Below are 26833 nucleotides of genomic sequence, written 5' to 3'. Positions count from 1 at the left end.
CCTCAGACCACGTTGTCTCCCAAGGGCAGCAGACCTCCTGGTCCAGCTCTGCTGCTCACTAGCCAGGTGCCCTCCTGGGCCACAGTCCCTCCTCTGTGGAGTGGCATGGACAGGCTGTCTCTGCACTGAGAGACCCAAGGCATGCAGACTGCTTATGACAGAGACCAGTGTGCCCTAAGAACTACCTAGGCATGAGCTGGGCGCGCTGGACTCTCCCTGGACATTATCATTTGATGCCATCTCCCCACACCTGACTGACTGTCCAGTGGTGAATTCCTTGCACACAAGGGATGCATGTGGAACCATGAGTGAGAGACCATGGCAGACGGGCTGGGGTGAGGTGGCCACTGTGGCCCTGCCATGGTGCCTGCTTTCCATGGCTTGGTCAAGCGGAGACGTAGCAAACATAGCAGTACAGCTGGACTTTGTGTGGCTCTATGACTTAAGCAGACGTTCAACATTGTGCACTGGTTTCCCTCCAACTTGGTTTTACAGATGAGGACACGGAGGCAGGGAGAGCTGAAGGGGGCCCCCGGGCCAGGAGCGGCAGCGTGTGCTCTGCTGAACGTGCTCCTTCTCTGCCCACAGGCTGTCTGGCCTCAACACAAGCTTTCAGGTCACTTTCCTGCTGTCCTGGTTAGAGAAAGAGAAGGCAGGAGCAGTCAGCACCACTGAGAAGAGCCAGGAGCAGAAATGCCTCTCTGTTGGGAAGAACGTGTCCCTCACCATCCCTCTGCGCTCTCAGCTCCAAAGCAAAGGCTAACGTGTCCATGTGCCCAAGGAGTGTGAGTGCACCAGGGCAGCTCTCTGGCTGGCTCAGCTCTGGAGAGCCGTCCCTTCCCCAGCTGAAAGAGGCCTCCCTGCCCTGGTTGGCCCCCGGGACCCCCACTTTCCCTGTCACTGTCTTGGTCTCCTTGCTTGTTGTTAAAGTGCATCTAGTGCTGAGTTAAGGAGCCGTCTTAGGCCTCTGACTCTCGGCAGCCTGTGGCCACTCAGCTGGGCCGTCTGGCAAGCCCTCGTCACTGCTGCGTTTGAACCGCGCCTGCAGAACTACAGGCCTGAAGAGCTCATCGCTGCTGCTTAGGGCTTGGAGGCTTCCTCGCGTGTGCTTCGTGGAGTCTTCCACGGGAAACGCCTACCCGGAGAGCTGAAAAGCCACCCCTTCCTGTGCATGAAGTGGCACAAAAGCTCAGAAATGCGGGAGCTCCAACTGTGGTCTGAGGAGTGTGGCTGAGTGGGGTCTTCCCACCTGGGAACGGAGGTCAGTCTGGAAGCTACCCACTGGCCCAGCATCTCAGAACGTGTGCTGACCGCCAAGGGTCATGCTCACCACTCCTGTCCTGGCCCTCTGCTGGAACCCCCCCAGTTGGCGCCCCTGGGAGTTCAGCAGACCCTGCCTTCGGGAAGGGCAGTGGGGAAGAGCTTTGTCCTTTTAGCTCTGGACTCGGGCTAGTTTCCATAGCTGTGCTGTGGGCAGAGAGTGGCGTCATCGTCCCTGCAGCCAGGACGCTGCAGGGAAGGCTGTGCAGGAAGGCCAGAGTCCTGTCCCGAGGCACGGGGACCCTGAGGAGATGCACCGTTGGTCCCACGTCCAAGTCCTGAGTAGCACAGTGTGGACCCAGGGTGTGAGGTCCAGGAAGGATGCTCGATTCTGCTGGGAAGTTCTTTCTTGCACATGAACAGGAGATAGGACTTTTTTTGCGTGGATTTGTTGAAGGAAGGGCTGGCTGAACGTGGGGCCTGCTGGCCAGCTGCAGCACTGGGGGAGGTGGAGAAGGCTGCCCGACCGCCCCGGTCAGACTGCAGTTCATACCCTCCTGTCTGCAGATCACAAGAAACCTTCTTCATTCAGTCGAGGAACACTCTCATGGGGGTGGGTACTTCTTATTGGGCATGTTTATATTCCAGTCAAAGTCAAAACCCATTCACTAATGTTCAGAAATATCACTGAAATTTTGTCATTTCCAGTCAAAGGAAGGAAATTGCTTTTGAGTCACTGCAGCAGCATGTGATGAGCATAAGCTGACGAGTAAGAAGCAAGCTCTTCAAATCTGGCTCTGTGAAGAAGTGGCACACGGAGGGGCCAGCAGAGCTGTCTGCAGCCAGGAGGCCCCAGGGGCAGTCCCTCCCCACGAGGAAGCCTGGTGCTCCGAGCCTGGAAGTGCCGCCCCAGTTAACCAAGCAGTTAGGCAGCTGGCGGGAAGGGTCCTCAGCCAGTGCCTAAAAGTGGTGACCACCGGCCAGACCAGGGCTCCTGTGCCTGTCCACCCACTAGCAGCTCTGAGTCTCACAGACAGTGCTCACAGACAGCTGACCACCTCCCCAGGCTGTGCTGGCTGATGCAGGCCTTCCATAGAGGAGGCGCTGGGCTGGCTGCGTCCCCACTGGTCCTGTGGAGTGGAGCTCCCACAGTGACCCGGCATCCGGGAGCTGAGCTGCCGTCCCCGCCGTCCCCCTCAGCCAGGAGGGTGGCTTGCCCCACCCAGCAACGTCCTAGTCCCCTCTTCGGTGTAGACGCTGGTCTGCATTTCAGTAGCACACTCAAAATGGAAAAAGAACAGTTTCAGGTTCTGAGATGTTTCTGCTAAGGAGATCACCCAGCACAGGAGGATGGTAGTTCCAAGTTAATCTGAGCGGAATTAAAAGAAATGATTTGAGTAGGTTTAGTAATGACGAGTGGCAGGAAGCACTCACAGCAGTTTTGATCCCTTGTAAAAGAAGAACCACACTGTCCCCTCCTCTCTTTGCCTTTGTGATACAGATCCGGCAGTATCGCCTAAGTGTCAAAGCTCCTTGTGACAAATCCCCATGTCCTCTGATCCTCTCAAAAGGTAAATCTGATTCAGGCAGATGCCAGGGCTTTAAATTGTCTTTAGTTAATTACTTAGTTAACTATTATCTTTAATTAGTTATTTTTAAAACCATCTCCTCTGCTGCCTCCCTTGCCTCAGGACCCTGAGGTTTGGTCTCTGCTTAGCAGGTCACTGTGGCCTTCTGGGGAGAGAGGCTGGACCCAGGACTGGCAGTCCTACATGCACCTCCCAGCCCAGGAACAGAACCCTGTGTGGCCTGAAGGCCATCTCTTTGTGGCTGTGGCTCCTCCGCATACCAGAAAACTGTAGCCTTTACCTATAAAGTGCCAAGGCATTGTGAATTTGTTAAATGAGGAAATAGCTGCTCACCTAAATTATTGATCACCATTTGGTGACCAAAAATAATTTCATTTTTTATTTTTCTCTTTTAGGTTCTGTAAATGAAAAGTTACCTCCACGGGAAGGCACAGGAAAAACAGGTAACTATCTTAACATCAATTTTCATGATGATATTTCGTACCTAATCCAGTTGGTGCCTTGAAGTGACTTCTCAAGTTGAGACTTAAACATGTATTAGTAATGGTAATGGAGCTGAAATAGTGGTCAGTTCTTTATTTGTTCAACAGACATGGGGTCAGTCTTGGGGTTGCAGTCATCCTGTGGCTATGGTGCACATCCCTGGCCAGCCCTGGGGTCCACCTCGGGGCTCCTGCCCTGACTGTATCAGAACTGCTGCACTGTGTCCCTGGGAGGACCCTAGGGAGGGGCCAGTTCTCACCCCTCCTGCGCAGGGCCGTTAAGCTCCTCCCTGAAGAACCACTCCTTGGCCAGGGTCAGCTTCCAGGGGCTGCGGGTGCCTCTGTGGCTACCAGAGTGGTGGTCCTCATCCCAGGCCCCTTTCTGGTTTCATCTTCTCCAGGTTAAATGAAATCAGACTTTGGGGCAAAGAGCTTAGACTTTTCTTCCCTGATCTGGGTTATTATGATGAACCGTAGCAAAGAAGAGTAACGTAAAGACAAACGGACCCTGGTTTATTCAACCCCATTCCTGAAACATACAGTGAAACTCTGACAGGCTCCGCCCCTCCCAGGAGGAAGACAAGGGTGGCCACCTGGTCACCTCTAGCTGCCCAGAGACCACTCGATGGGGATGGGAGGGAGGTAGTTGTGTGGACTCGGACCACAGTCCCTGGGAGATGGAGCTCTTGGTGCAGGAAGAGTGCCCGTTCATTTTCCAGCTGTCGCAGTGACAGGCAGAAGGGGGTCCTGGCTTGACAGGTGTGCGAGGGGAAGAAGGGACAGGGCTCTGAGCACTCGAGTGAGGGTCTGGATCTGCACCTGTGAAATATTGGTGGTCGTCAGACTGTAGGTCGGGGAAAAGGAAGTGGCAATGTTCATGCTTCTAGAAGTCAATCAAACGCTGAAGAGGGAGGAGCAGGAGAGGGAGGATCCGGCTCACGGACGGTTCTCCTCCTGATGGTTAGGATTGTAGATGCTCATGGAACCCACTCTGGGGCCGTCCCGGGGAATTGGTGTGTGGGCACGAAAATGAACTGACGCCCCCAGCCAGCAGACAGGCCTTTAACAGAAGGAAAATGGGGAACACAGCCGCTGAGACCGTTGTCTCATGTCCTGGGGCTGCCTTGGCCCCCACAGGGCTTGTGCTGACACAGAGCTGCTCAGGGCAGCACAGGACAGGCTGAGGGCACCTGGGGTCCAGGGACAGCACAGCAAAGGCTCTGCCCCCCCGGCCACACCCCGACCCCTCACCTCCCTCGCCCTGGGCAGCAGCCCTTAGATGGCAGGGATCCCATGAGTCTGGGGACAGCTGGAGGGCCCAGAGTGGCAACCTGCTTAGACCTCTGCATCTGACGGCCGACACCAGCCCTGAAGACTGAGGATGGGCCTTGGCAGGGTTTTCCCCATGTGCACGTAGGACTTGGAGCAGGGGCCTTGGACCGGCTCTCACTTCAGCTTCTCGTCTGAGAACATGGCAAAACATTTAGTAGAAACGGGCCTGGCTCTGGCTACCATTGTTGTTCTGCTCAGACTTTGCTATCAGATGATGTCACGTTTTTGTCATTATTTGGACCATAAACAAGAGAGCTCAATGTTAAAGATTTTTAAAAATTTCTTTTTGGCTTTTCTCCTAAAAAACCTTATGCTAAGCTTCACTGCCATTCCTCAGCAGGGAGGGTTAGCAGATAGGCCCAGGGTCTGCCATCATCTTGTGTTTTATCCTGAAATCACTACCTAGCAGGGGGCACAGGCAAGCCTGAGTGGAGAAGGGGGGGTCCTGGGGGCCCAGGGCCTCCCCACTGCCCATCGGGGCTGGTCCCAGAGCAGGATGAGTAGGAGCTCTGGAGCAGGCAGGCTGTGTCTGATCTTATGCCTGCCCCTCCCCGGGAACTGGAGGTCACCTCTCAGGTGTCTGAGTGAAAATGGTCCATTGGGCAGGTGCCCTCTGCACAGCGGGGGTGGCCACACCCAGCCTGCTCCCTGCTCCTAGCCCTCACCCCACCCATCTCTCCTCCTGTGTGATGCTTCTGCATCATTCTGCAGGAGGGGGAGCTCAAGGTGGCAGCCAGTGGTCCAGCCCACGCCTCCCTAACTGCTGCCTTTCCACACGCCAAAGGGGGGTGCACCCAGTGCTGGTTTTAGCCGCCCTCCCTGTCCCCCAGACTAGTCTCCTCCTCGAGTCCTGATGACCTGATTCACCACTCTGCTGATTTGAACCCTTTCCCAGATCTAGCCTCCCCTGCTCCTGGTGTCTCACCCCTTCCCCAGCCATCCTGGGGCTGGGAATTGGCCCATGGCTCAGGGCCACATCTAGCATCTCCTGCCTGGGACTTGGTTTTCAGCCTTGAGCTGAATTTTGAAGCAGTGGCCCCTGTGGCTTCCATCAGAGTCTGGTCGGGGCTGGCATGGGTACAGCCCCTGCGTCCATTCGGGGTGGCTGTGGGGGTGGGTGGGGCTGCATGCGAGTCCTGCGCTCTGTCCTGCATGCACACTTACTTAGCTTACTCTCATAATTGTAGTCTCCTTGCAAATCTTTTCCGTTCTGAATTCAGATGATGCCGCCGCTCCGGCGCTGGAGACACAGCCTCAAGGAGATGAGGAAGGTGAGCCCGGGGGATGATTTGGGTTTGTGTGTGTGGGGGGGAGGCCAGAGAGCTGGGAGGCAGAGTCAGGTCAACCTGTGAGGAATGCCACTCACAGAGGATTGGGATGAGCCAGGAACGCGGTCTTCCAGCACAGGGGCGAGAGGAAAGGTGGCCACGGGGTGGGAGGGGCCAAAGGACACCAGTTGCACCTACGTGGGATGAGGAGGTTAGCATCTGATGTGTGGCATGAGGGTCATCATTGCTACTGTCCTGAGCATTTCCTAAGACAGTGAACTCAGGTACTTCTACAACACACAACTTAAGTGAGAAGAAGGATATGTTAACCTGCTTGATTGCAAAACTTGTTTCAGTGTCTATCCTAAATAGAGATGCCCAAACAAGATATTTGGCCTGAACCTCTGTGAGGGCACCTGCTGTTTTCCTGGGGATTTTGATGTTGAATTGTACTTCACATAGCAGAACACTGAGATATTCCATTTTTAATACAAATCTGTGGGGGGGACAGCTGGAGGGCCCAGAGTGGCAACCTGCTTATACCTCCGCATCTGATGGCCGTTACCAGCCCTGAATCTTACAATTAAGATAACATCAAGTGTATATTTCTAAAGTGTGCAATAACATATGCCATTTCTCTGTTCATCTTTTCACATTTTTGTTATGATGAGGATAGATTTCCTCTCTTCACCTTTAATAAATTGTTTTGGACAGGTCAAATCCTAAGGTCAATGGGAATCAGTTGGGATCAGGGTTTAAATATAAATAAATACAAATAAATCAGGGATTGGAATACAGTTGCACCTTGCTTTGCAAATAAGCTGACATGCACATGGTGCTGAAGGCCACACCCTCTCTGCACCTGGGCACCCCATTCCAAACAGGAGAGCCAGAGGTGTCTGGGTGGTGAGGGCGAAGGGATCGTTAGAATCTGTGTTCTCAGGGCAGAGCTCTGACCTTCACTATAAATATTCAAATGCATTTGTTACACAGTCTCACTAAAATGGTACATCCCTGAAATTTTTTTCACAAAAATTATATTTTGTGTTGAGTCTTTCAACTTAGGGAAAACCTGCGTGTTCGATGAACAACCATCTGTGCCACACAGTACGTTTTCATACACTGAGTTGTTTTCTAATACCCAGTTCTCAGGAAACTGTCTGGATTTAAACTGTTTTTAATCATACTTTGGATAAAGAAGAAATATGCTAAAACAATATTTGAATAGTAGTCTTACTGTTTCCTTTTGTTTGGTGCACATGATCACGTTAACGATTGCTTTAGGAGGGAGTGATGTGCACTTGTGTGTCACACCCACTTTGTTTGCTTTGCTACCTGCTGGAACCTTTGAGGGGCTTTGATGAGAATGATTCTCCTTTTACTTCACTAGATATTGCGTCACGTTATCCCACCCTCTGGACCGAGCAAGTCAAAAGCCGACAGAACAAGACCAATAAAAACTCAGGTAAAGTGGGACGACCGTTGCAAATGCACGCCTCAGCTGGGAGCTTCGCCTGCGGGGGTGCCAGGCGTTGTGTCCTGTAACTTGGTCACAGAGTCCTAAGAGGGTCACTCATGGCCGGGCCACCAGATGCATTTAAGATGTTGGTGTTTTCTTATTACACTTTCCAAATTCTTCAAAGGTTTATGTATGAAAATGGAAATGTTTGATGTAAAGATACCAATGACTGTTGGGGTCGAGTGTTGGGTGACTGTAGACAAGCATTGGTTGCGTCCTCCATGGCTGTGGTTTTGGCTGCTTCTTCCTGTAGTTCCTGTTGGCCTCTGGCTGGTGTCCACAGTTCATTTTGGAAGGGAGTGATCTTGGGGTTTCAAGGAGCTTGGTGCAGAGGAGACCGAGCTGGTGACAACTGAGATTTCTTGTGCTGCCTCCTGGGAAGGCGGCATGGTGACCGCTACGAGGTGGTCAGCGTGGTGGGTGCTGGTGTCTCTATGTCTCCGTCAACATGCATCTTTAATAACAACTTACTGGAAAGTCGGGAGGTTTACCAAGGTTCAGGGTCCTCAAGCAGCTGGACTCTGCTCTCACCCGTGCACTTGCCCAGCGGCACAGCCCCAGGCGGAATCAGGAGTGTCTGGCTGGTGTTGCCCGGGAGGACTGGGTGGCCGGGGCCTGGCCCTTCCCTCTCACCTGGCGTCTGCCCAGGGCATTTCCCAGCCCTCTGTGGCCCTCACCTGGCTCCGGCCAAGCCCTGTCCCTCACCTTCCTGGTGGGCTGAGAAAGGCAGGATCCAAAGGTTTCACCACCAGATACGTGAGTACAAATGCAGGAAATTAAAACGATTTGTAAAGTGTTGATTTTTTACTAAGGAATGATATTACACATAAATTCTCCCTGTTGTGTAAAAATATGCATCTGTGCACTTCTCTCATAAACTTTAGAAACTCAGTCTTGTTTGCTTTTGTGAAGCCTTTGGCTTTGCTTCTGAACTCTATAAACAAATGCAGGAGAAACCACTCAGAACACACGTGCATGACCTCGCCTGTAGGTCTGGAAGCTCCTCGGGGCAGGGGTGACGTGCAGTGCCTGAGCTTTGTGAGCCCATCCCTGGGCGCTCCTGAGCACAGGTCATTGTGATCAGGGGCCATTCGGGGTTGGCAGGTTGAGCCTCCCAGAAGTCCCAGCAACAAGTGTACCATTGTTTGACACTTGCTTGTGCCTTGTTCTGGGCTGCCAGGTGGCCTGCCAGGTGCAATCAACCCATGGAAGCTGGACAGGCTTTCAGTAGGTCATGGGGCTGACAATCGGGCTTCAGGAAGTCCCATCCATATCCGCTGCCTGCACATTGCTTGATCTAAGTCTGCCTGCGTGAGCAGAGTACAGGAAGGTGGCGTGAGCTGGGTTGTGGATGTGGGGCTGAAAAAGGAGTGGTCAGATCTGTGTTTAGTGACCGCTGTCCAGGTGCAGGTCTATCTCAGTCTGAAGAGGGTATTTTGGGACATTAAAAACAGTGTTTAATTTGTTCCGTTTTAACAGTGAAATGATGTATCACAAACAGTCAGGATTTACACAATGGCGACCACTGTCATTGAAGTTTCAAACGTATCAGTCGACTGTATGCATATTTATTTTCTGTTGTTCAAAGCTACTTTTACTTATAATCATCTTTGGTAGACATGGGCACATTTATTTGACCAAAAATGAATGATTTGTGACTTAGTACTCTGTGTTTTTAAAAATTCTCTTAGTTGGCAGTTCTCTTTCATCTTCTTTTATAGAAAAGGCCAACCTAGAAACAAACGGCATTGCTTAGCTGTCCTCTGATGTTCCTGTGGGTGAGCAAAGCATAGGATGGGAGTGAGTACGTGTTGTGAGCAGAGTGGCAGGAGCTTTTCCAAGGGACCATTCTTCCAAAACAAACCAAGTCTCCTAGCCTGTGAAGCTTTTCACATAGTAGTTACTCAATAAATGTGTATTTACCACAATAAAAATGTACTTACTAAACCAAGAAAGAGTCTTACCATCACACATCTCAGGGGCATTCTGCTGGTACCATCGCATTTGATTCTAAACCTGAATTAACGAAACAGAAGTATAACCAAGTTGATAAATAGTGAGGAAGGAGGGAATCTCAGTACCACTGTTCTTTGGCTTCTGGATTTATATTGATTGAAATTCAATGCTAACAAAATCATATATGAAATGTTCTCTGTTCATTAAGAAAAGCATCTCTTTCATTTAATGATCAATATACATTAAAGAAATGACTAGAATCTCAATTTTTTAAACTTAGGAATGCAGTATCCACTTTTCCTATCTAATTAAGACTAGGTGTTGGTTCTTCACTGTCTTGGGTCATCTTACCATCTTAGCTTTGCTCTATCCATAATGGGTACACGAGGTATGGCAAATATTTATCAGGTAGATTTTGCAAGTTTCTTTCAATCGGATGCCGCATGAGTGTCTCTGATTAACTGGTGTACACCTGACCATGGCTCTTCCCTGGGGCGTGGCAGGTGCTTCCCCGATCCCAGCCTGGCTGCCCTGAAGCACCCTCTAGGACTTGGAAGAGGAGCTTTGGGTGTCACTTCTTGGTTGGAGAACGCCTCAGATGTGCAGCGATTCCCAGATGCCAGGCGCTGGGGCTCTGTGGCCTTGCAGACGAGGGGCCTCTCTCAGAAGGGAGCTTGAGCTGGGCCTTCGGGCTTACAGAATGCTGCCTGTGGGGCCAGGGGCGGCCGCCCAGGCCCTGGTCTCTGGAGTCCAAGTGCGCAGTCCTTCTCAGTGCCTAGGTGGCGGGAGGGGGAGTGTGGCTGGCACGAGGCTGGCTTCCTGCGGCCTGGAGAGGAACCTGCAGTGGGGAGTGACCTGGGAACTGTCCTCAGAGTGGTTCATCCTGGGGTCCATGGGGCATGCCTCTCCCCAGCAGGAGGCCAGACCGCTGTCCTCACCTTGTTTCAGGGGCCTTCATCTTTCACAAAGTACTAAGAACAAGATGACCATGTTCTTTTTTACTCTAGGTGTCTAATAATGCAGATTTCTTAAGTTTATGCCAAAAAACGTGTGTTGATTTGCACTGATTAATTGGGATTCTGCTCGGGGCCTTTTACCTGCTGAAGGGAGTATAAAGGGGCGGAAATAGGAGCTCAGCCCCGAACAGGTGGCAGAGCCCAGCAGGGCCGGGAGGCAGAGGTCCTGTTGGTGGAGAAGGACCTGAGGGCCCAGGGCTGTGCTCTTCTGCACATCAAGAGCTGGGCATGTGCCCTCCAGGGCCCAAAGCCTCAGGATGTTCTGTGCCCATGTGGCTGGCATGGTGCCGTCGTCTGCACCACACCAGTCTAGGGGTCGCGTGAAGCAGAACCCATCAGTCAGTGGGGTCAGGGCCCCGCTGGGGGACCGGGCTCTGCAGGGTCGGGTAGACCCTCGGCTGCCTATTGCTTGGGCACCATTTTCCAGTCAGATCCTCCACTTGCTCCTGCCCCATGCGGACACTGAGGCATTGCTGAGGGTCTGATGCTGGCCAGGAGGGAACCAAGTGGGATTTGGGCTGGGTCACCCCTGGGGCCACTGCCCTTGGGTCAGAATGGATCATGTGGGTCGCAGTGCCCTGGGGAGGCCCAGGTCATGTTTCCCACTGTCCTCTGTGAGGATGCTTCATTCTTGGGGCTCCCTGTGCTGCACAGTGCTGTGGTGTGGGGTCGCCCTCATGGCCAGCAGCTCCTAAAACCAGGGGTGACTGAGGGCTCTTCTTGCCCTCCCAGGTCAGCACCTCAGCCTGAGCCCACGTTGTCCTAAGGTGGCTCTGCCGGGCCACTGCCGAGCAGTTCATCACCTGCTGGCCCCTGCTGGACCCCAGGGGCCCCTGTGTCCCTCCTGAGGCTGCAGCACTGCCTTCGGGGCTCCGCCAGGGCCAGCTTCACAGGGAGCGCAGAACTGGGCGCTGGACACCTCAGTCTTAGGTTATTGACCTGGGATCTGAAGCTGGTGCGGGAGCAGCCTGTGTCCTTCCCTCCAGGGCCTGCGGGAGCCTGGTCTCCCTTGGAGCCCAGACTGAGGCTTTGCAGACTTCCGGGGCACACAGGCCTGCCCCAGGCCTCCCTCTGTAATCCTCTGGCTTTGCTGACCTCTCATTTAGTGCCTTTTAGGATTTTGCACACGAGCTGGAGGAAACATGGAGGACCCTGTTTCTGTCAACTGTCAGAACCCTCCTCCTACCAGGAGAGAGTCTGCTTTCCTCCCCAGGCTGCGAAGACAGCCCTGCTTCCTGTCTGGGGAGAGCCTGGTGAGCCGGGCGTCCTGCGGTTTTATGGGCCCCTCAGCGGAAACGCTGCCCTGCCTCACTCAGAGTCTGATAATTTTTGTTTTATTGCACATATTAATATTAGTGCCAAAAGATAATTATCATTTAATTCTGCTTTAAATCATGGTAAATTACATTCCCTGGAGGCAAATAATACAAATCATATTTTCTTTTTTTAATTTCTGAGTTTCTCCTTGTCATTCTGTTTTTCAAACACAATAATATAAAAGCATCCAGACACCAGGTAGATTTGTAAGTTATAAAGCTTGGCCATCTGAAGAGCTTACGGTATTAAAATGAATCTAGCAATTCCTGCTAACTGTGACTATGAGACTGTATTCCTTAAAGGCATCAATCATTCCTCTGAAGATGGACATCACTGAGTGGATCCATCACTGAATCTTCTTAATTGCACATGGAGGTTTTAATTGCAGTAACAGTTCATGATTTCATATTTCTCCTATTATGATCTTCAGTCAAACTCTGGTTAAATTGGCACTCGATGGCATTTTGGAGCCTCGGTGCAGGACCAGGCAGGCCCGATCCATCTCTGCAAACTGCTGGGTTCCATGCTCGGTGCAGCCAACTCCTGAGGTGGCTCCTAAGCCGACCCCTAAGGTGAGCTGGGGCTGCCTGCCTCATGGGCAAGGTCAGTGTCTCAGTTCTACGCGGATGAGCGGCGTTCAGCCCAGACTGTGATTCCACGGAATGCAGAAGGCCAGGCCTGTTCTGCTCCCAGCGCAGGGCCTCGCTGCCCTGAGGGCATGTTGCTGATCCTCTGGAAGAGGCCTGGGCTGCACACGCCGCTCCCTGGGCATCTGCTGACCATGAGGGCTTGTCCACGGGTGCTGTGGGCAGGAGTGCAGCTTCAGAAGTGACCTCTGGCAACAGAACTGGCAGAAGAGCCTGGGTACAGGGAAGGGGCCTCACATGGGGAGCCAGGAGGCTCTACTTTGTACTCTCCCTCAGACCAAGCCCTGTCCTCCTTGTTATCTGACTTGGGCAGGGCCACCCTGACCACAGGTGGAGATGGCCGAGTGGCAGCACCAGCCCTGTGAGTGTGCGTTGGGGTGCTGCCAACCTCAAACACCCCCCTTTCTGCACACGGAGATCCCTGGACTGGACAGGTGACAGGTGTGGACCCTGCTTCTCCTGAATGCTCAGAGCCTTTCTCCTGCTTAGAGCCTCCTGGGCCCTGGGAAGCACAGATGATGGGGGCTGTGGCTGAAGCCCTCTGTGGGATCCAGATGGAGGTGATTGACCTCTGAGGGTCAGTCAGGATAAGGCAGGCCCCCAGGAGGCCCCCGGCTTGGTCCTGAGGAATTATCGATGGCCAAGGGGCCTGTCGGAATGGGACCAACTTCAGGGGGCACGTCCCAGAGGGGCGCTCAGCTCTACAGAGCAGGGGTCAGTTGGCACGGTCTTGAGAATCTGTGTGTGTGTGTGTTCGCACTCTCATAACGAGGTACTAGGTTCTGGGTGATGCAGGTGCTACAGTTGGTGAGGATGGGGTGCACATACTGCAGCAAGTGTGCGGAGGATCTGTCTGCAGTGGAACTGGCTCCTGGGGCAGCTCTGAGTGGAGGCTGGTCTGAGGAACCAGGTGAGCTCAAGAGCCGAGAGACATCTGCTCTTCACACCTGAGAGTGGAGGTGTGTGGAACAGGCTCACTCGACTCCATTTCTGTGGTTTTCTTATCAGCTCAACAACCAAGTAGAGGTCATGTGACTCTGGTGCCCCTGCCCCTGCTGTTCCCCAGCTCCCTAAGACCCTCCTCCCCAGGGCACACCTGGGGTGGTAGCTCACCTGTTCCACACACCTGCCTCCTCATCCCTATGAAAGACACGCCCTTTGGCTCCCGGGTCACAGGCTCTGGGTCCAGGTCTGGTGACACATCCTAAGTGCTCCTCAGGGACTTTTAATGTACAAACCCGTGTACTGCCACAGACGAGAGTTAAATATGGTAGGTACGATCTGGGTCAAATTTAAATTCTCTTGTAATTACAGGGCACGATATTTCTTGAAGGTGTTGAGTAATAGACTTCTTTGTATTCAAGATACAAGTCCTTCATCAGGGATTTCATTTTAGGCTGATAAAGCGGATTAAAGCTAACATCTATATCAATGATGAATGGCGAAGAATAAAGGACAACACTACTTAAAAATAGAGATTCTCCCTGGTATCTGAAACTCAAAATCAGCCTGGCATCTGTCTTGTGTCTGACAGTCTGGCCTGCAAATAAATGCAATTCCATGCTCACAATATCTGTTTACAAATCATCAGGGGAAAATTCCTCGGGCTTTCTTCAAAAAGCAGATTTTATTGGAGTGCATCAGTCAGCGTTGGCTGCCGGGACACAACACCACAGGCAGGATGGCTCCAACAGCAGAGATGTGCTGCCTCACCCTCCGGAGGCTCCGTCTCCGAGACCGGGCCGTGGGCAGGACTGGTTTCTCCTGAGGCCCCACACTGGTTGCCAAGTCTCCTCACTGGGTCCTCCCTGGACCTTCCTCTGTGGGTCCCTGCTGCCACTTCCTCTTCCTGTGGGATGCCCCCGCCCTTGGCAGGACCTGCTCATCCTGGGTGACGTCTTGAGGGCCCTTCTCACACAGAGGTCCAAGTCCCACGTGCAAGGCTTCCCCCGGGAGCTTGGACGCACATTCCACCGCCCAAGCAGGACAGAGTGGTCCTTAGTGAGCTGGAGGGGTGGGAGGTGACACACTGTGTCCTGCCCTTCCTCCTCTGTCTCCTGGGGCCAGGTCCCCTCTCCTAAACTGTCCCCTTACAGCAGGAAGGGTCCCACAGCCCCCCGACAAGGAGGGACGGGCGGCAGCCGCTTGGGTGGCTTCTCTCTGATCTTGAGGTCTCCGTTCTGAACGGGGATGGAGTTTATTCTTGCAAATCAAATGTTGGCTCAGGGTGAGAATGTCTCCCAATTTAGCTCTTGTTTTCACGACCACAGTGATTTTATGTGGAATAGTCATTGTTCAGCCGTGATTCCTTCTTCTTTTTTTTTTTTTTTAATGAAACTGTTTTTATGAAAACCAGCCAAGTGTGGCTCAAGCTAATAAAACACTCACGTGTTTCCTAGACCACAGCAGTGTGTCTGCCCCTCTGTGGGGTGGGGTGCGCATTGCTGGGATGTCTTTGTGCCACCCGGGCACACCCTGTGTATTCACGCAGCTGCACAATGGTGACGCAGTTGGGGCTCCCAGTGCGGTTCAGGAATGCACGGGACCTGTGAAGCGTGACACCACCCTGTCTTAGGAGATAAGTCTTTAACTTGTGCATCTGCAGATTTAATTTGCATTTAAACTTGACATTTTTAGCTAAGCTCAAAAGTGTTAAAGCAATGGCCACCCCCGCCCCCACCGCTGGTCGCATCATGTCCAGGGCACCTCCGGACGCGCCCTCAGAGGCCCGGGGAAGGCTGGGCCTGGTGAGGACAGCAGGCCCAGGTCCGTCCATGATGGGACCCTCAGCTGAGCACACCCCCTCTGGCCCTGTTTTGACTGCTCATGACTTTCAGAACTTGAGAAATGAATGTTCCAAGATTACTTTCAACTAAAAGGCGTTTTTCCTCTTTTGTTTGGAAACTTGGAAATCACTTTGTTTTTCTATTTGGTGCAACTCTGCATCAAGACGAGGAAGGATACTTTCTTCATTTGAGAAGTCAATTTGTAAAACTAAGAAAATAGACCATTCCTTTAAAATGTGGGATTGGAGAGAGATTTCACTAGCTCAAGATTCTTTTTAATTTAAGCATTTTTAATTATTATATTTTTTTCATGAATGCTAAAATATTTATCGAGAGCCATGGCTTTGATTTTTAAAAGAGCAGTGTGTCACAACCAGACTACACGTGATATGAAATGATGGGTATGTAAGAAACCTTAGACTGAAGCAGATCTAATCCATAAATTACTTCAGTTCTTTCTCTTCATGTCTTGCCTCCATGGTTAAAATTAGTCAAAATTTCCTGTTTGGGCTATTCTATGATGTGTAAGTCCATGTTGACTATGTAGTAGGTACTTAATAAAGTGCTGAATACTGGTGACTCCTTAGGGAAGCTTGAAAACATTGTGAGTCATTTTTATATGCGACAGAGATTTGCAGTTTGGGGCAATAGAAAGGTGGGAAGGAGCAGAGGGCTCCGGGACCGAATCTGAGTCCCCAGGGGAGCAGTGGCCTCACCCAGCGCAAGCTGTGAGTCAGCCCCGAGTCAGTGCGGATGGAAGCTGCCTGTCAGCCTGGCCAGGCCTGGCCAGCCGTGCCGATTCATTGAGGTTGCATGTCCTCTGCCTCGAGACTGCTCAGTGGCAGGCCCCCGCCGGCCGTCACCGTCATGCAGTCGAGTTTCAGAGCCTGAACGGCCTGTCTGCTGCCCCAGCTGCTCTCCCCTCCCTTCCCCAGCCCCCTCTGTTCTGATTCCTGTCTCCTGGTTTGGCCTTTTCAAGACGGTCAGGTGGTGGGAGCCATGTCACGTGGCTTCCTGTGCTTAGTTACAGTCTGTCCATCTCCTCTGTGTCATTGCTTAATGTCCCAGGGTCCGGATGTGCCCAGTGTGCCTACTGACCTCCTGAAAGGCATCTTGGTGGCTTCCGGTTGGGGGCAGTTAGGAACAAAGCTGCTCTAGACAGCCACAGACTTTTGTGGACACGACGCACTTGGCCCAGTGCCAGGAGCAGGACCACTGGGCCATCTGCTCCGTGTGTCGGTGTGTCCACTTCCTGGGAAAACTCAGGCGGTCCCCTGGTGGCTGTGTGTTCCCGTTCCCATGGCAGTGAAGGAGACCCCTGCTGCCCCAGGCGTCCGCAGCACTGGAGGTGTCTGGGCCTCAGCTGTCCAGCAGGGGCGGCTGTGGCTCACCGCTGTAGCCGTGGTCTCCAGGGTCAGGCTGTTGCGTCTTGCCGTCGGCCAGGGCCGCTGTGTTCTTCGTGCATTTTGGGCGAAGGCGTCTTGCGTTCTGGGCCCTGTGACTTTTTGTTCTCTCACCCTGCACCGATGACGTGGGGTGTCTCCCATTCGGGAGTGTGGTCTGTTTTCTGCTGACTTGGTGAAGGGGGAGGCTCCGGCTGGTTCTTTCTTCTCTGCAGGTGGATGTGGGCTTGTTGCAGCACCACTTGTTGGAAGGACCCCGTCCTCCTCTTGTGGCCTGTGTCCCTTTGAGTGGTGTTGGCCGTGTCTGTGCCGCCTGCCTCTTGGTTCTGGGACTGTTTAGAACTTGTCCCTGGGGTGAGGGCCGAGTGCAGACAGAGGTCAAGGTGACTTAGATGGGGCCATAGGAGCTGGTGCGGCGGGGAGGTGGGGGGAGCAGCCAAGGAATCTCGACGGCTGCGTGGCCTGCCTGCCGGCCCTCCCCAGGTCCTGGACAGCGCCCTGTCTTGTGTCGTCCTCTGCCTCAGCTCCTGGGGAAAGTACCTTTGGAAGGAGACGCATTTGGGCCATTTACAATAATCTGTAAGGCAAGAGCGAGGAGAGACGGATGTCACACACCTTTGATACTGAGAATGCGTCCTGAGCCTTGTCTTAGTGGGAAATCTAAAGCATGTTATGGCTGCCAGTCCCCGACCTTCCCTGGCACTGATCTGTCTTTTTGGAGGAGGGCAGTATAGTTTTAAGAAACCTTTTCTTCCCTTCTCTCCCCCGCGCTGTGTCCGAGAGAGCACAGCTCGCACCACAGTTACCAGTGGCTTTGGTAGGAAAGGCCAGCAAACAGGAAAGATAATATGAGAAACCTTGCAGATCCGCGATCCAGGGGAAACAGGTGGAGACGGGCTGTGCCGCCCTTTCACCATGTGGGCAGTCTTGCTCTGCCTCCGGGTACCGTCAGCCTGTTCCCAGGTCGCGCCGTGTTCTCTGCACGCTGCTTCCTGGTGTGACCTGGCACAGCCATCTGGGGGCCTGGGAGAGTGCAGCCTCCTGCGTCCTTTGCTGAGTCCCTACCCCGCAGAGGGGGCACGGGAAGTCACACTGTGGTTTCCAGATGGCTCTTGTGCATAGAATATGTGGGACACTCCGCAGTGTTATCTATGGCTCCGCCTTGACCTTTGTATGCTGCCGTGTAGCCAAGTGAAGCAGGTTCTCACCTGCAGGTTCTCACACCTGCAGGCGTAAGCAGTTCCAGGAGGAGTCCATTGGTCAGCTAGCTTTCCTCACGTCTGTGTCTGTGTGCTGGGCGCTCATCCTGGAGCCTACGCAGGGCTAAGGACAACTGGCCCACAGAAGCGCCTCGATTCCTGGCCCACGTTCTCATCCGCTCTCTCTACCTGTGAGCCCCACCTGAAGCAACCCATGAAGTGTCCTTTTTGATTTTTTACATTTTTTAGTTGTCAGTGGGTCTTTTTGTTTACTTATATGTGGTGCAGAGGATGGAACCCAGGGCCTCCCGCGTGCTCTACCACTGAGCCATGACTCCAGTCCCGTGAAGTGTCCTTTTTTAAGTTCAACCCTGGAATTGGTTTCTGGTGACTGTCTTGGGTCACAGTTCCATCCCCAAACCAAGCTCTGTAGCCAGAGGGCCAAGAACTGCTCCCTGGATATGCTGGGGTCATGGATCCCTCCCTGGAGTTGGGAGAAGGTGACTTCCAGCCTCATGCCCACTGCAAGGGCTGACCCTGGTGGGCAGGGGCTCCCTACCTCCAGTGGACAAGGATAGGATGTTGGGGAAGCCACACGGCTGATGTCTCCAAAGCCCTGTTCTCCACATCCATGGCCAACACCTGGCACCCGGCGAAGGGCTGCTGAGACGGGCAGACTCCCAGTGCCCAGGCTGGGTGGGGAGGAGACCTGTGAGGGCCAGCAGGCTGTCTGGGGGCAGCTGCCATTGGTGGATCAAGAGCAAGGGTTGTAGGGGACGAAACATCTGTGACAGGGGACAGAGGGAAGGTCCCTGGGTGGAGGGCAGGCACTTAGAAACAGCAACTCTTGGGGAGCCAGCATTTCCACCAGGCCCTGCAGAGCTGGAGAATGTTCTAGAGCACCAAAAGTCGCCAACGTGAGAGTTTTCTGGCTCACTTGGAGAGGCAAGGAGAGGTGGCCGCAGTGTCAGGAAGCTCAACTTCACTCTTGAAGCACCCAGTTACTCTGCTAAGAATGGCCCAGGAAAACAGGAAGCACCCTGGACTGGCTATGTGAGGTCACAGGACAAAATGCTGGGTGCTCGGTTCCCGCTGTGGTCCTGGCCTCTTGAGGACCTGCATGTCCATCCCCCTGGGGTTCTTCTGGGAGCTGGGCTCCTCCTGCCCCATCAGAGCACCTGTACCCGGGCACCCGTGAGTCCCATGGAGGGCACAGGTGCCCTGTGACCCAGGGCAGAGCCGCTTCCTGGCTGGGGAGCAGGGGCTTCCTGGCTGCTGCTGAGCCCCAGAAGCTGCAGACTCAGAGCCCTCCTACTTGCCCAGTTCTGCCGCAGTGTCCCCTAGGTTCTCTCTCTGGTCAGGAGGGCTTCAAACTGCACAGACGCTCAGATCCAGTGGGCGAGGAAGGGTGTGTGGGGAGGCAGCGGCCTGGTGGGCGTGCTGGGACCTGTGGCTATCCCAGAGGCCATCTTCAGAGTGCTGGTCCCCCCCATGCACACAGCTGCTCTGGCACGCAAACTCGGTGGCTCTCAGGTGCCAACATGAGCGACACGTATGCGTGTTGGACGTAGTTTGAATGATTCTTTTTCCTGCCTTACTTTTTGCAGCTCTAAGTCTTACAAGGACATGAATGTGACTCTCAACAGGTTAGTGACGCTACTGCCGGGAAGCACAGCTTGGTGCCAGACCTCAGTGGGCACTGTGCCTTCCACAGGGTGTCAGGTCCTGTGTGGGGCACAGGGAGGGGCAGAGGACCCCGCAGAGCCCTGTTCCCCCTGTGGGGGATGGGGACCTCCCCGCGGAAGATAAGAACCTCCCCATGTTTCAAGGCAGGACGACGCCCGGTGTCTGGTTTACATGGAAAGCCAAACAGGCAGAGCGTCTCGGAGCAGCTGAGCACGTCTGAAAGTCAGACCACTGGGCACAGTCCCTCCTGGACCCCAGGCACAGGAGCCAGTCTGCCTCTGACAGTCGCAGAGTTTTCTCAGGTGTCTTGCTGTGGATCCGCTCACCTGGACAAGCCCCTGGCTCTGGGTGCTCACTGAGTTCTCTTCCCAGCAACACCCTGGGCTTTGGGGAGACAGTGGAGCCTCGCCCTGGACTGCCTGCTCCTGCAGCTGTCACTCAGCCTCTGGCTTCCTCCCCTTGGAATGACAACTACGTGCACCACACTCACACAGTGAGTGAGGACTGAGCAAGGGCTCAGTGGAGCAGGTGTGCACAGCGCACGGGGCACGTGGATTTGCCACTCTGGTGAGACTCCACTGTGGAGTCGTCCAAAAAAGATGCATATCACGAGGTTCATGTTCTTAATCAGTGTGAGTTCATAGTGTGATCTGGGAGTATTCAGGCATTTTAGCATAGAATTCCTTATAACTTCACGTGTGTTGGTTCTGAGTGTCACAGAGAAGAGTTGAATCTGCTGATACTCATGATCCCTACTCAGAGGACAGCTGCCAGGGGTCTGGTGACTGATGTCACAAAGGCCCCCAGCACCCGGGGTCCCCTGGGTGCACATTGAGAACTGCTGCTGCAATAGCAGAGACAGGAACAGGGTGTGTCTCAGGAGCCAGGTAGCCCTCTGCTGCCACCTCCCTGTGGCTCAGACCAGTGGGCAGCTGAGGGCGAAGGGAGTCCAACACATGAATTCCCCTGGTGGAGAGAAGTGGCGATGTTCCACTGAGGAGGCAGGGCTCAAGGACATCTCAGGCTTTTGGCAGCGTCACCGTGGTGGTGTTCACGTGTCACAGACTGAGATTGTCTTTGACTCAGACATATGTGGCCGTTCAAGTCCCAGATTGTAGCCCCTGGCCCCGGCCTCGTCTGCATTTGGTGATCCACGGCCTGCAGCACATGGGCAGCTCTTTAGCTGTGACCGTGCTGGGGTTCTGGATCCAGTAATCAGGCTGAAAGTAACTGAAAAGTGCCAGAATTCCCAGCAGGCTGTTCTACACGGAAGGTACTGGACCAGTTGGTCCCAGCCTCCTGGAGACCTCGGGTGGATGCTCCAAGGTAAAGGGCACGCTCCTCCTGGTCTGGCCCTGTCTAGCCCCTCTGCCTGACCTGCAGCTGGTCCCTGAACCCCAGGGCACTCTCAGCAGACTCACTCTTGGTCTGCAGGACCAGGCCTGGGCCTCATCTGGCTGAGACCTGGAATAGATGACGCAGCCACGTGGGTCACCTTGCTGTTCCCTGAGCCGAGCCTGGGACTGCGGCCTGACTTCAGGAACACCCACCGGGTCCCTGCTGGGCCCACAGGATTGATCCTGGAGGTGAAGCAGCATGGACTCGGGGCTGGGGGCTCAGGTGGTGGTCTGTGCCCACCACCACTTACTGCAAAGCCCACGGAGTGATTGTCAGCAGCTGGCTCAGGCTCTACTGCTCTGAGGATCCAGATGAGGGGATGTGGCCATGTTATGTCCTGCGTCCTCCCCTGTAAACTGGGACAGTGACAGTAAGTTGTGAGCTGAGACCCAAGTAGCTCCTGGAGCAGACAAGTGCCCAGCGTGGACCAAGCCTTCAGGGAGGCGGAGGGAGAGCCCGTGGAGAAGGAGGGGAGGGGCGAGTTCCCACGTGGAAAGGGCTGTAGAAATTCTTGTTTCCTTTACATCCACAGACTTGAAAGATGGGGTTGCTGGCCTCTCCTGGGCTTTCTGTGGGTGATCTCAAGAGAGCTGGCCATCTCTGAGTCACTTCCTTGCAAACACCGCACACACTTTCCTGTGTCCTGTGGCAGGAGGAGGCCAGCCCTGGTGCAGGCCAAGGCGCACAGGCTCCTGCTAAAAGCAGCAGCTGTCCCGAGAACACAAAGGGCCCCATCAGAGCTGTACCCAAGATTGGGTGGCTTCTTGTCCTTCCAGATGGCCCTGGCATCTGTTTTCTCCTGGCATTTCATGATTCCTGAGTCCTCTTGTAGCAGCTCCTGTGAGGAAGAGCCGGCGAGGCTGGAGGGACTTGGGAATCACTGGTGGAGCCTGCGGGCTTCGCCTCTTCCTTGCCGTGACAGTAAGGGACCTTACACACAGGACAGTCAGGGACTTTATGAGAGTCTTCCCATCCTCAACAGCTTCTCCATCCAACACGCATGCACTTGCAGGAGAGAGGGCAGCGGCACCTAGTGCTCCGGGTGGGACAGGACCGCACTGGCTGGATCCAGCCCTCACAGGAAGCTGCAGGCTGGCTCTCTTCTCAGTCTTGCGGTCACCGTGGTGGATAAAGGCTCGGCCTCAACCTGGGACTTTCTGGAAAGTATGAGCTATTGGGTTCTTTCCATAGGCATCTGGGTATGAAGTAGATCAGTTTGCTCTTAACTTGTTCAAATGCATCCAGTTGACCAATCCTTCAGAATTTCAAAGGAAAATAAAGGAACATTTCTGTGCACACATTTTCAGGATGATTTTCTGTTTCCCTCACTGATCCCTACAGGTCCTATTTAAAGACAAATAGAGGCCCTTGAGTACAGACAGGGGCCATGGCTCAGCACAGCCCAGCCTTGGGAGGGTGATGGGAGCTGCTAAGATCCTGTGGTCACTGTGTAGAGGCACCTGGACAGATCCACTGCCCCATGGCAGGGAGGGCAAGCAGCCCTGGGGGCTCTGTGCTGGGGCCTGGGCAGAGGGCAGGAGACTCAGGAAGCACCAGGCTAATGAGCAGAGGAGAGACTGGAAGCAATGGGACAAGGTAACGCTCGCTCGCCATCCTGGAGCCTGTCAGTGAGGCTGGCTCTGGTGGAGGAAGCTGGGAGGTCGGGTTTTGACACCGCATCCCTCTGGTAGGATGATTTCCTGTCCTCTGTCCAGGGTCTAGGATTCGTGTTTCAGATCAGAGACAATTTATAGGTCAGAAGTGACTCTAACTCTGGATCTTTGCTATGATGAATAAGGGAGGAAATAAATCAGAACGAACATCTGCCATTACTATGTTCTTTCTGGAGAAACTGGACCTAGCCACTTTATCCAACGCTTCCCCTTTTAAATGTGGATCTCAGAGGGAGTGTCCTGCACTCCCCTGGAAGGGTGGGTGCTCAGCGTGATGCCGCTCAGGGGCTGGGGCTGGGTAAGAGCAGGTGCTGCGCATCTGCACCAGGAGCCCCCCCCCCCCCCCCCGTGCCCTCCAGCAGGCAGGCAGCTCCCGGCTCTCTGTTTCCCGGATGAAACCATTTTCCTTCGTCTTGTTCTGCTGTAAGGATTACAAGGGACATGCTTAGTTCATGAAGGCAGTGATCTTGGATCTGAATTCTTAAAATCTTTCTTTGGAATTAAATTATAAGCAGATCATAAATACAGGCTGCTTATGGGCAAAGCCTGAGCACTGAAAATGCTGCTTTGCTCTTTTACTGAAAGTGCACATGAGAATCACGTTCCTTCATTAAAACTGCGAGTCTCCAGGTCTTCCCCCCACCTCCCCCTCTCCTCCATCTTCCGTTTTGAGCAAATCAAAACCTAAAGAGACATTTTCTTTATTTTACTTCTTGCCTTCTTTGATCATCTCATCTGTTATGTGATTAAGAGGAGAACCACAGAGACGCCCTGACTGGTGAAGACAGCCTGCGTAGAGCCAGTGCTGCGACAGCCCTGGGCCGGGAGGCCCCTGTGGACAGGGCTGTGGCAGACGCATCACCCAAGGGCTGGCCAGAGACGTGCATCAGGCCACACCCAGCACGCGGAAGAGAACCCTGCACAGATGCACCACGCTCGCCGCTCTGAACAGCAGGATCCTGTGTCCCCGTCCCCTCCTGCTGGGCATGTCTGGGACTGGCTTGCCACTGCTGTCGTCGTGTAGTTAGGAGTAAAGTAGTGACACCCACCGTTGGCCATCATGGTCACCAGGAGCTAAAAGCATCTCAGCTAAGAGAGAACAGGGATGGAGGTGGGCCTTGGACACACGGGTGCGGGCACAGCTCCGCCTCACAATGGGGGAGATGCTGGGAGGAGGAATCTGCCCACAAGCCCCATCCTGGCCTAAGACCCACTGGCTCCCCTCTGCCTTGTCCCTGCCACGGTGACCCCAGCACGGCACTCGGCCTGACTCCCAGGCTGCCTCTGCACCCCTTCAGCCTGGGCTGGGGAGCCTCCTCTGTCCAGGTCTGACCCTCTCCCTGGAGCCTTCTTCCTCTGCCTCTTTCCCAGATTCCTCCCGATGACTGTGTTTGTCGGTCTGCTCCCTGGTTGACTCCTGGTGCCCCATTGGAACTCAGGCTCGGGGAGCCCGGGGCTTTCTCCTTGCTTGCCAGAAGACGCTGGCCAGATGGAAGCCGCAGTCCACTTTTGATAGGATGGATCCACAGGTCTGCCTCAGAGGTGGACAGGGCCCAGGGATCTCCTCTAGAGGTGGGTGGGCCCTCGGCCCCCTCCAGGAGCATCCTTCATCCTCAGCAGGTGCTCTGCAGCAGACCCGCCAACAGGTGGGCAGCCTTCGCCGTCCTGCCAGGAGTGCCTGTGCTCCGCAAGTGACCGCTCTGGGTCCTCGGGAGTCCGTCTGGAGGTGGAGCTGGAGGAAGTGGGTAGACCCTGCGCGGGAGGGAGGGCCGAATCTGGCAGAGGCCAAGGGGACCACAGGAAACCAGGACCAGAGCTGGCTCGGCAGCCAGAGAGAAAGAACAGGGAAGGCGTGCTGCAGGCCAGGCTGCACCCCTGACCTGGCCAGCTTTGCCTGGTGTGTCCTGGATGTGCCTCACTCAGTCACATGGACTGGAGACCACCTTGGCCATCCAGGGAGCTGTGCTTACAAGGAGAGGAGCCTCTCTCTCTGTGTCCTGGCACAGTGTCCGGCACCGGATCCCAGCAGACTCAGGACACAGGTCCCCATATGCTGGAAGGATGACTGGAGGGGGAGCAGGTGAGGGCACAGCCAGCCTACCGTGTCCCGTCTGGGCCCTGTGTGCCCCTCCTCTCCTCTGATCATCTCCTGCTCCAGCTTCTCCCTGCGTCTCAGCCACAGGAGGGGCCTGATAACGCAAGGGATTGGAACTTGAGGAGCCCTGTTCTTGATTCTTAAAAACACACTTATTGTGGGCTTTTTCTCAGTTTAAAATTAGCAGTGCTGATTGTAGATCATCTGGAAATACAGGGAGAGGAGGCCTCACCCTGACACTGGGGCGTAGCTCTCTGGGGGCAGTGAGTCTCTGCCTCTCGTGGCCTGGACGGGGAGAGTCCTCAGTGACTCTGATTCAGTCACCTCATGTGGAAAGCCGTGACCATAGTCCTGCCTCACAGAAGTGACACGTGACTGGGTAGGATGGGACTCAAGAGACCCAGCACTCAACACCCCGAGGGCTGCCTTTTGCCTGGCTCCCAAAGCCACACAAGTGTGAGAGGCAGGTGCCTTCTTAAAGTGGGATCCGAGTGAAGGAGCTCTCACTTTAAATCATGAAACCTTTTAAACGTCAGACACCCCCAGAGCTCCCTTCCGCCCGCATGGGAGATGGCATCTCCTGGGAAAAACAAGGTCAGTGCCAGGCCAGGAGTCACTCCCATGGCACGGACCTAATATGATCCGTGCTCCTGTGATGACTAGTGGAGCAGGGTGCGGGTCCCGTCCTGCAGTAGCAGACTGACAGGGTCAGCGTGCATAAATATGTGGTGCCCAGCTGGTGACCTTGGGTCTGTGGCCACAGGAGCACAACCCTACACCTCTGATGTCACCTGCAGCACTGTGGCCTGGTGCTAATAAGCTTCCTCTGTTTTGATCATGGTCACCAAGGCAATGTATCTACAGGTCCCTGACTGGATCAGGGTGTCATTGTCCCTTAGGTGGGTCCCACAGAAGGCTAAAAGCGTGATACCAGAGTTTTCAAGCACAGGTATGGTGGCTTTTGGTTGCCCGTGGGAAGTCCTGGGTCTGGCTGAGGCGGGCCTGTGGATCTGTCCTTGCAGGGGACACTCCTCCCCAGCCTCACATCTTCCTGCCGTCCCAGGGCCTCGTCTGTGGTGTTGGCTGGACACAGGCTGCTCAGGGAGCGCCATGCATGCACGTCAGTGGTAGGGCCACGTGCCAAAGAGAGGATTAGTGCCCGGAGCAGCACCGTATCGGTGGCCTTGTCAGGAGGACCACTGGAGAAAGGCAGGAAGTGCTGTGAGGAGGTATGGAGACTCTAGGAGATGTGGTGACCGCCACCTCAGACAGCTGCTCCTTCTTATCCAACAGCCGCACTGTCAGTGGCAGCCAGCACAGAGCAGTCTGGATGGCTCTGCGGGAGGCCAGGGCTGCACAGAGCCTGTTGGAGTCACATGTTCTCATCTTTCTTGCACAAACAAGAACACCAGGATGTCCTTGAGGCAACAGCAGAGGCCCCCGGTGGGTGGCAGGGGCACCCAGGTAAAGCTGAGCCCTGCCTGCCTTGCCATGCTAGCCGGCCCTGGCCACGGTGGGCTCACCCGCTGGAGCCAAAGACTCAGGAGGGAGCAGCACCTGGCCTCAGGTAACCCCAGCACCTGGGAGGTGGGAGCGCGAGCCAGGCCAGGCGTGAATCTGCTTTTCCTGGAAGTAAGGCTGCACGTATCCTGGGGGCAAACTGAAGGGAGACGGAGGGGCCCACGGAGGCACCATCTGGGGCCAGTGCGGGGCCGGCTGAGGAAACGAGGCACTTGTGAGCCTTCCAGTTATGATTGCAACAATAATTGGGACTTGGCACCAGACACCGGAGGTAAACAAACTAGTCCCTGCGCGTCAGAGCCGCAAGCAGGCTGCGAAACCAGGCCGCAGCCCACAGCCAAGGGCAGTGCATTCAGGGGCAGCGGAAATAAGCAGGCCACAGGAAGCTCATCAGGGAGGCCAAGCTGGGGACACAGGTGGCCTTACAAGACTGAGATAAAGCTGGGAGGACCTGTCCACTGCTTCTAAGTTAGACCAGCTCGAGTCCACATCCGCTGGACGCGAGAGCTCCATGACCTGAGGCACTCCATGACCTGAGGCTCATCCTCGCTCCCCAAAGAGAAGCTTCCTTTGCCAGCAAGCCAGCCCACCAGGCCCCAGTGTCAGCACAAACAGAGAGAGGCTGTGCATGTGCTGTTGAACGTGGCACCGGCTGCTCAGGTTCCCTCTGGGTCCCCACCCCCAGC

At 54.5% G+C, this 26833-nt stretch overlaps 1 protein-coding gene across 3 annotated transcripts in view; it reads left to right on the top strand.

The window, feature by feature from the left end:
- Smoc2 (SPARC related modular calcium binding 2) overlaps positions 1 to 26833 on the top strand; it is a 140156-nt gene that overhangs the window by 70717 nt on the left and 42606 nt on the right. For 2 of the 3 annotated variants that reach the window (XM_078018678.1, XM_040283596.2), the window contains exons 5-7: positions 3245 to 3292; positions 5851 to 5934; positions 7322 to 7396. In XM_078018678.1, coding sequence (XP_077874804.1) covers positions 3245 to 3292; positions 5851 to 5934; positions 7322 to 7396 — 207 coding nt within the window. The remainder of the gene's footprint in view (positions 1 to 3244; positions 3293 to 5850; positions 5935 to 7321; positions 7397 to 26833) is intronic. The other variant, XM_005321441.5, reaches the window with a different exon arrangement.

Source organism: Ictidomys tridecemlineatus, chromosome 8 (assembly GCF_052094955.1).
Source record: "Ictidomys tridecemlineatus isolate mIctTri1 chromosome 8, mIctTri1.hap1, whole genome shotgun sequence".
In the NCBI taxonomy this organism is placed as follows: domain Eukaryota; kingdom Metazoa; phylum Chordata; class Mammalia; order Rodentia; family Sciuridae; genus Ictidomys; species Ictidomys tridecemlineatus.
Note: the sequence above shows the minus strand (reverse complement) of the source record. Positions and strands in the feature narration are given on the sequence as shown.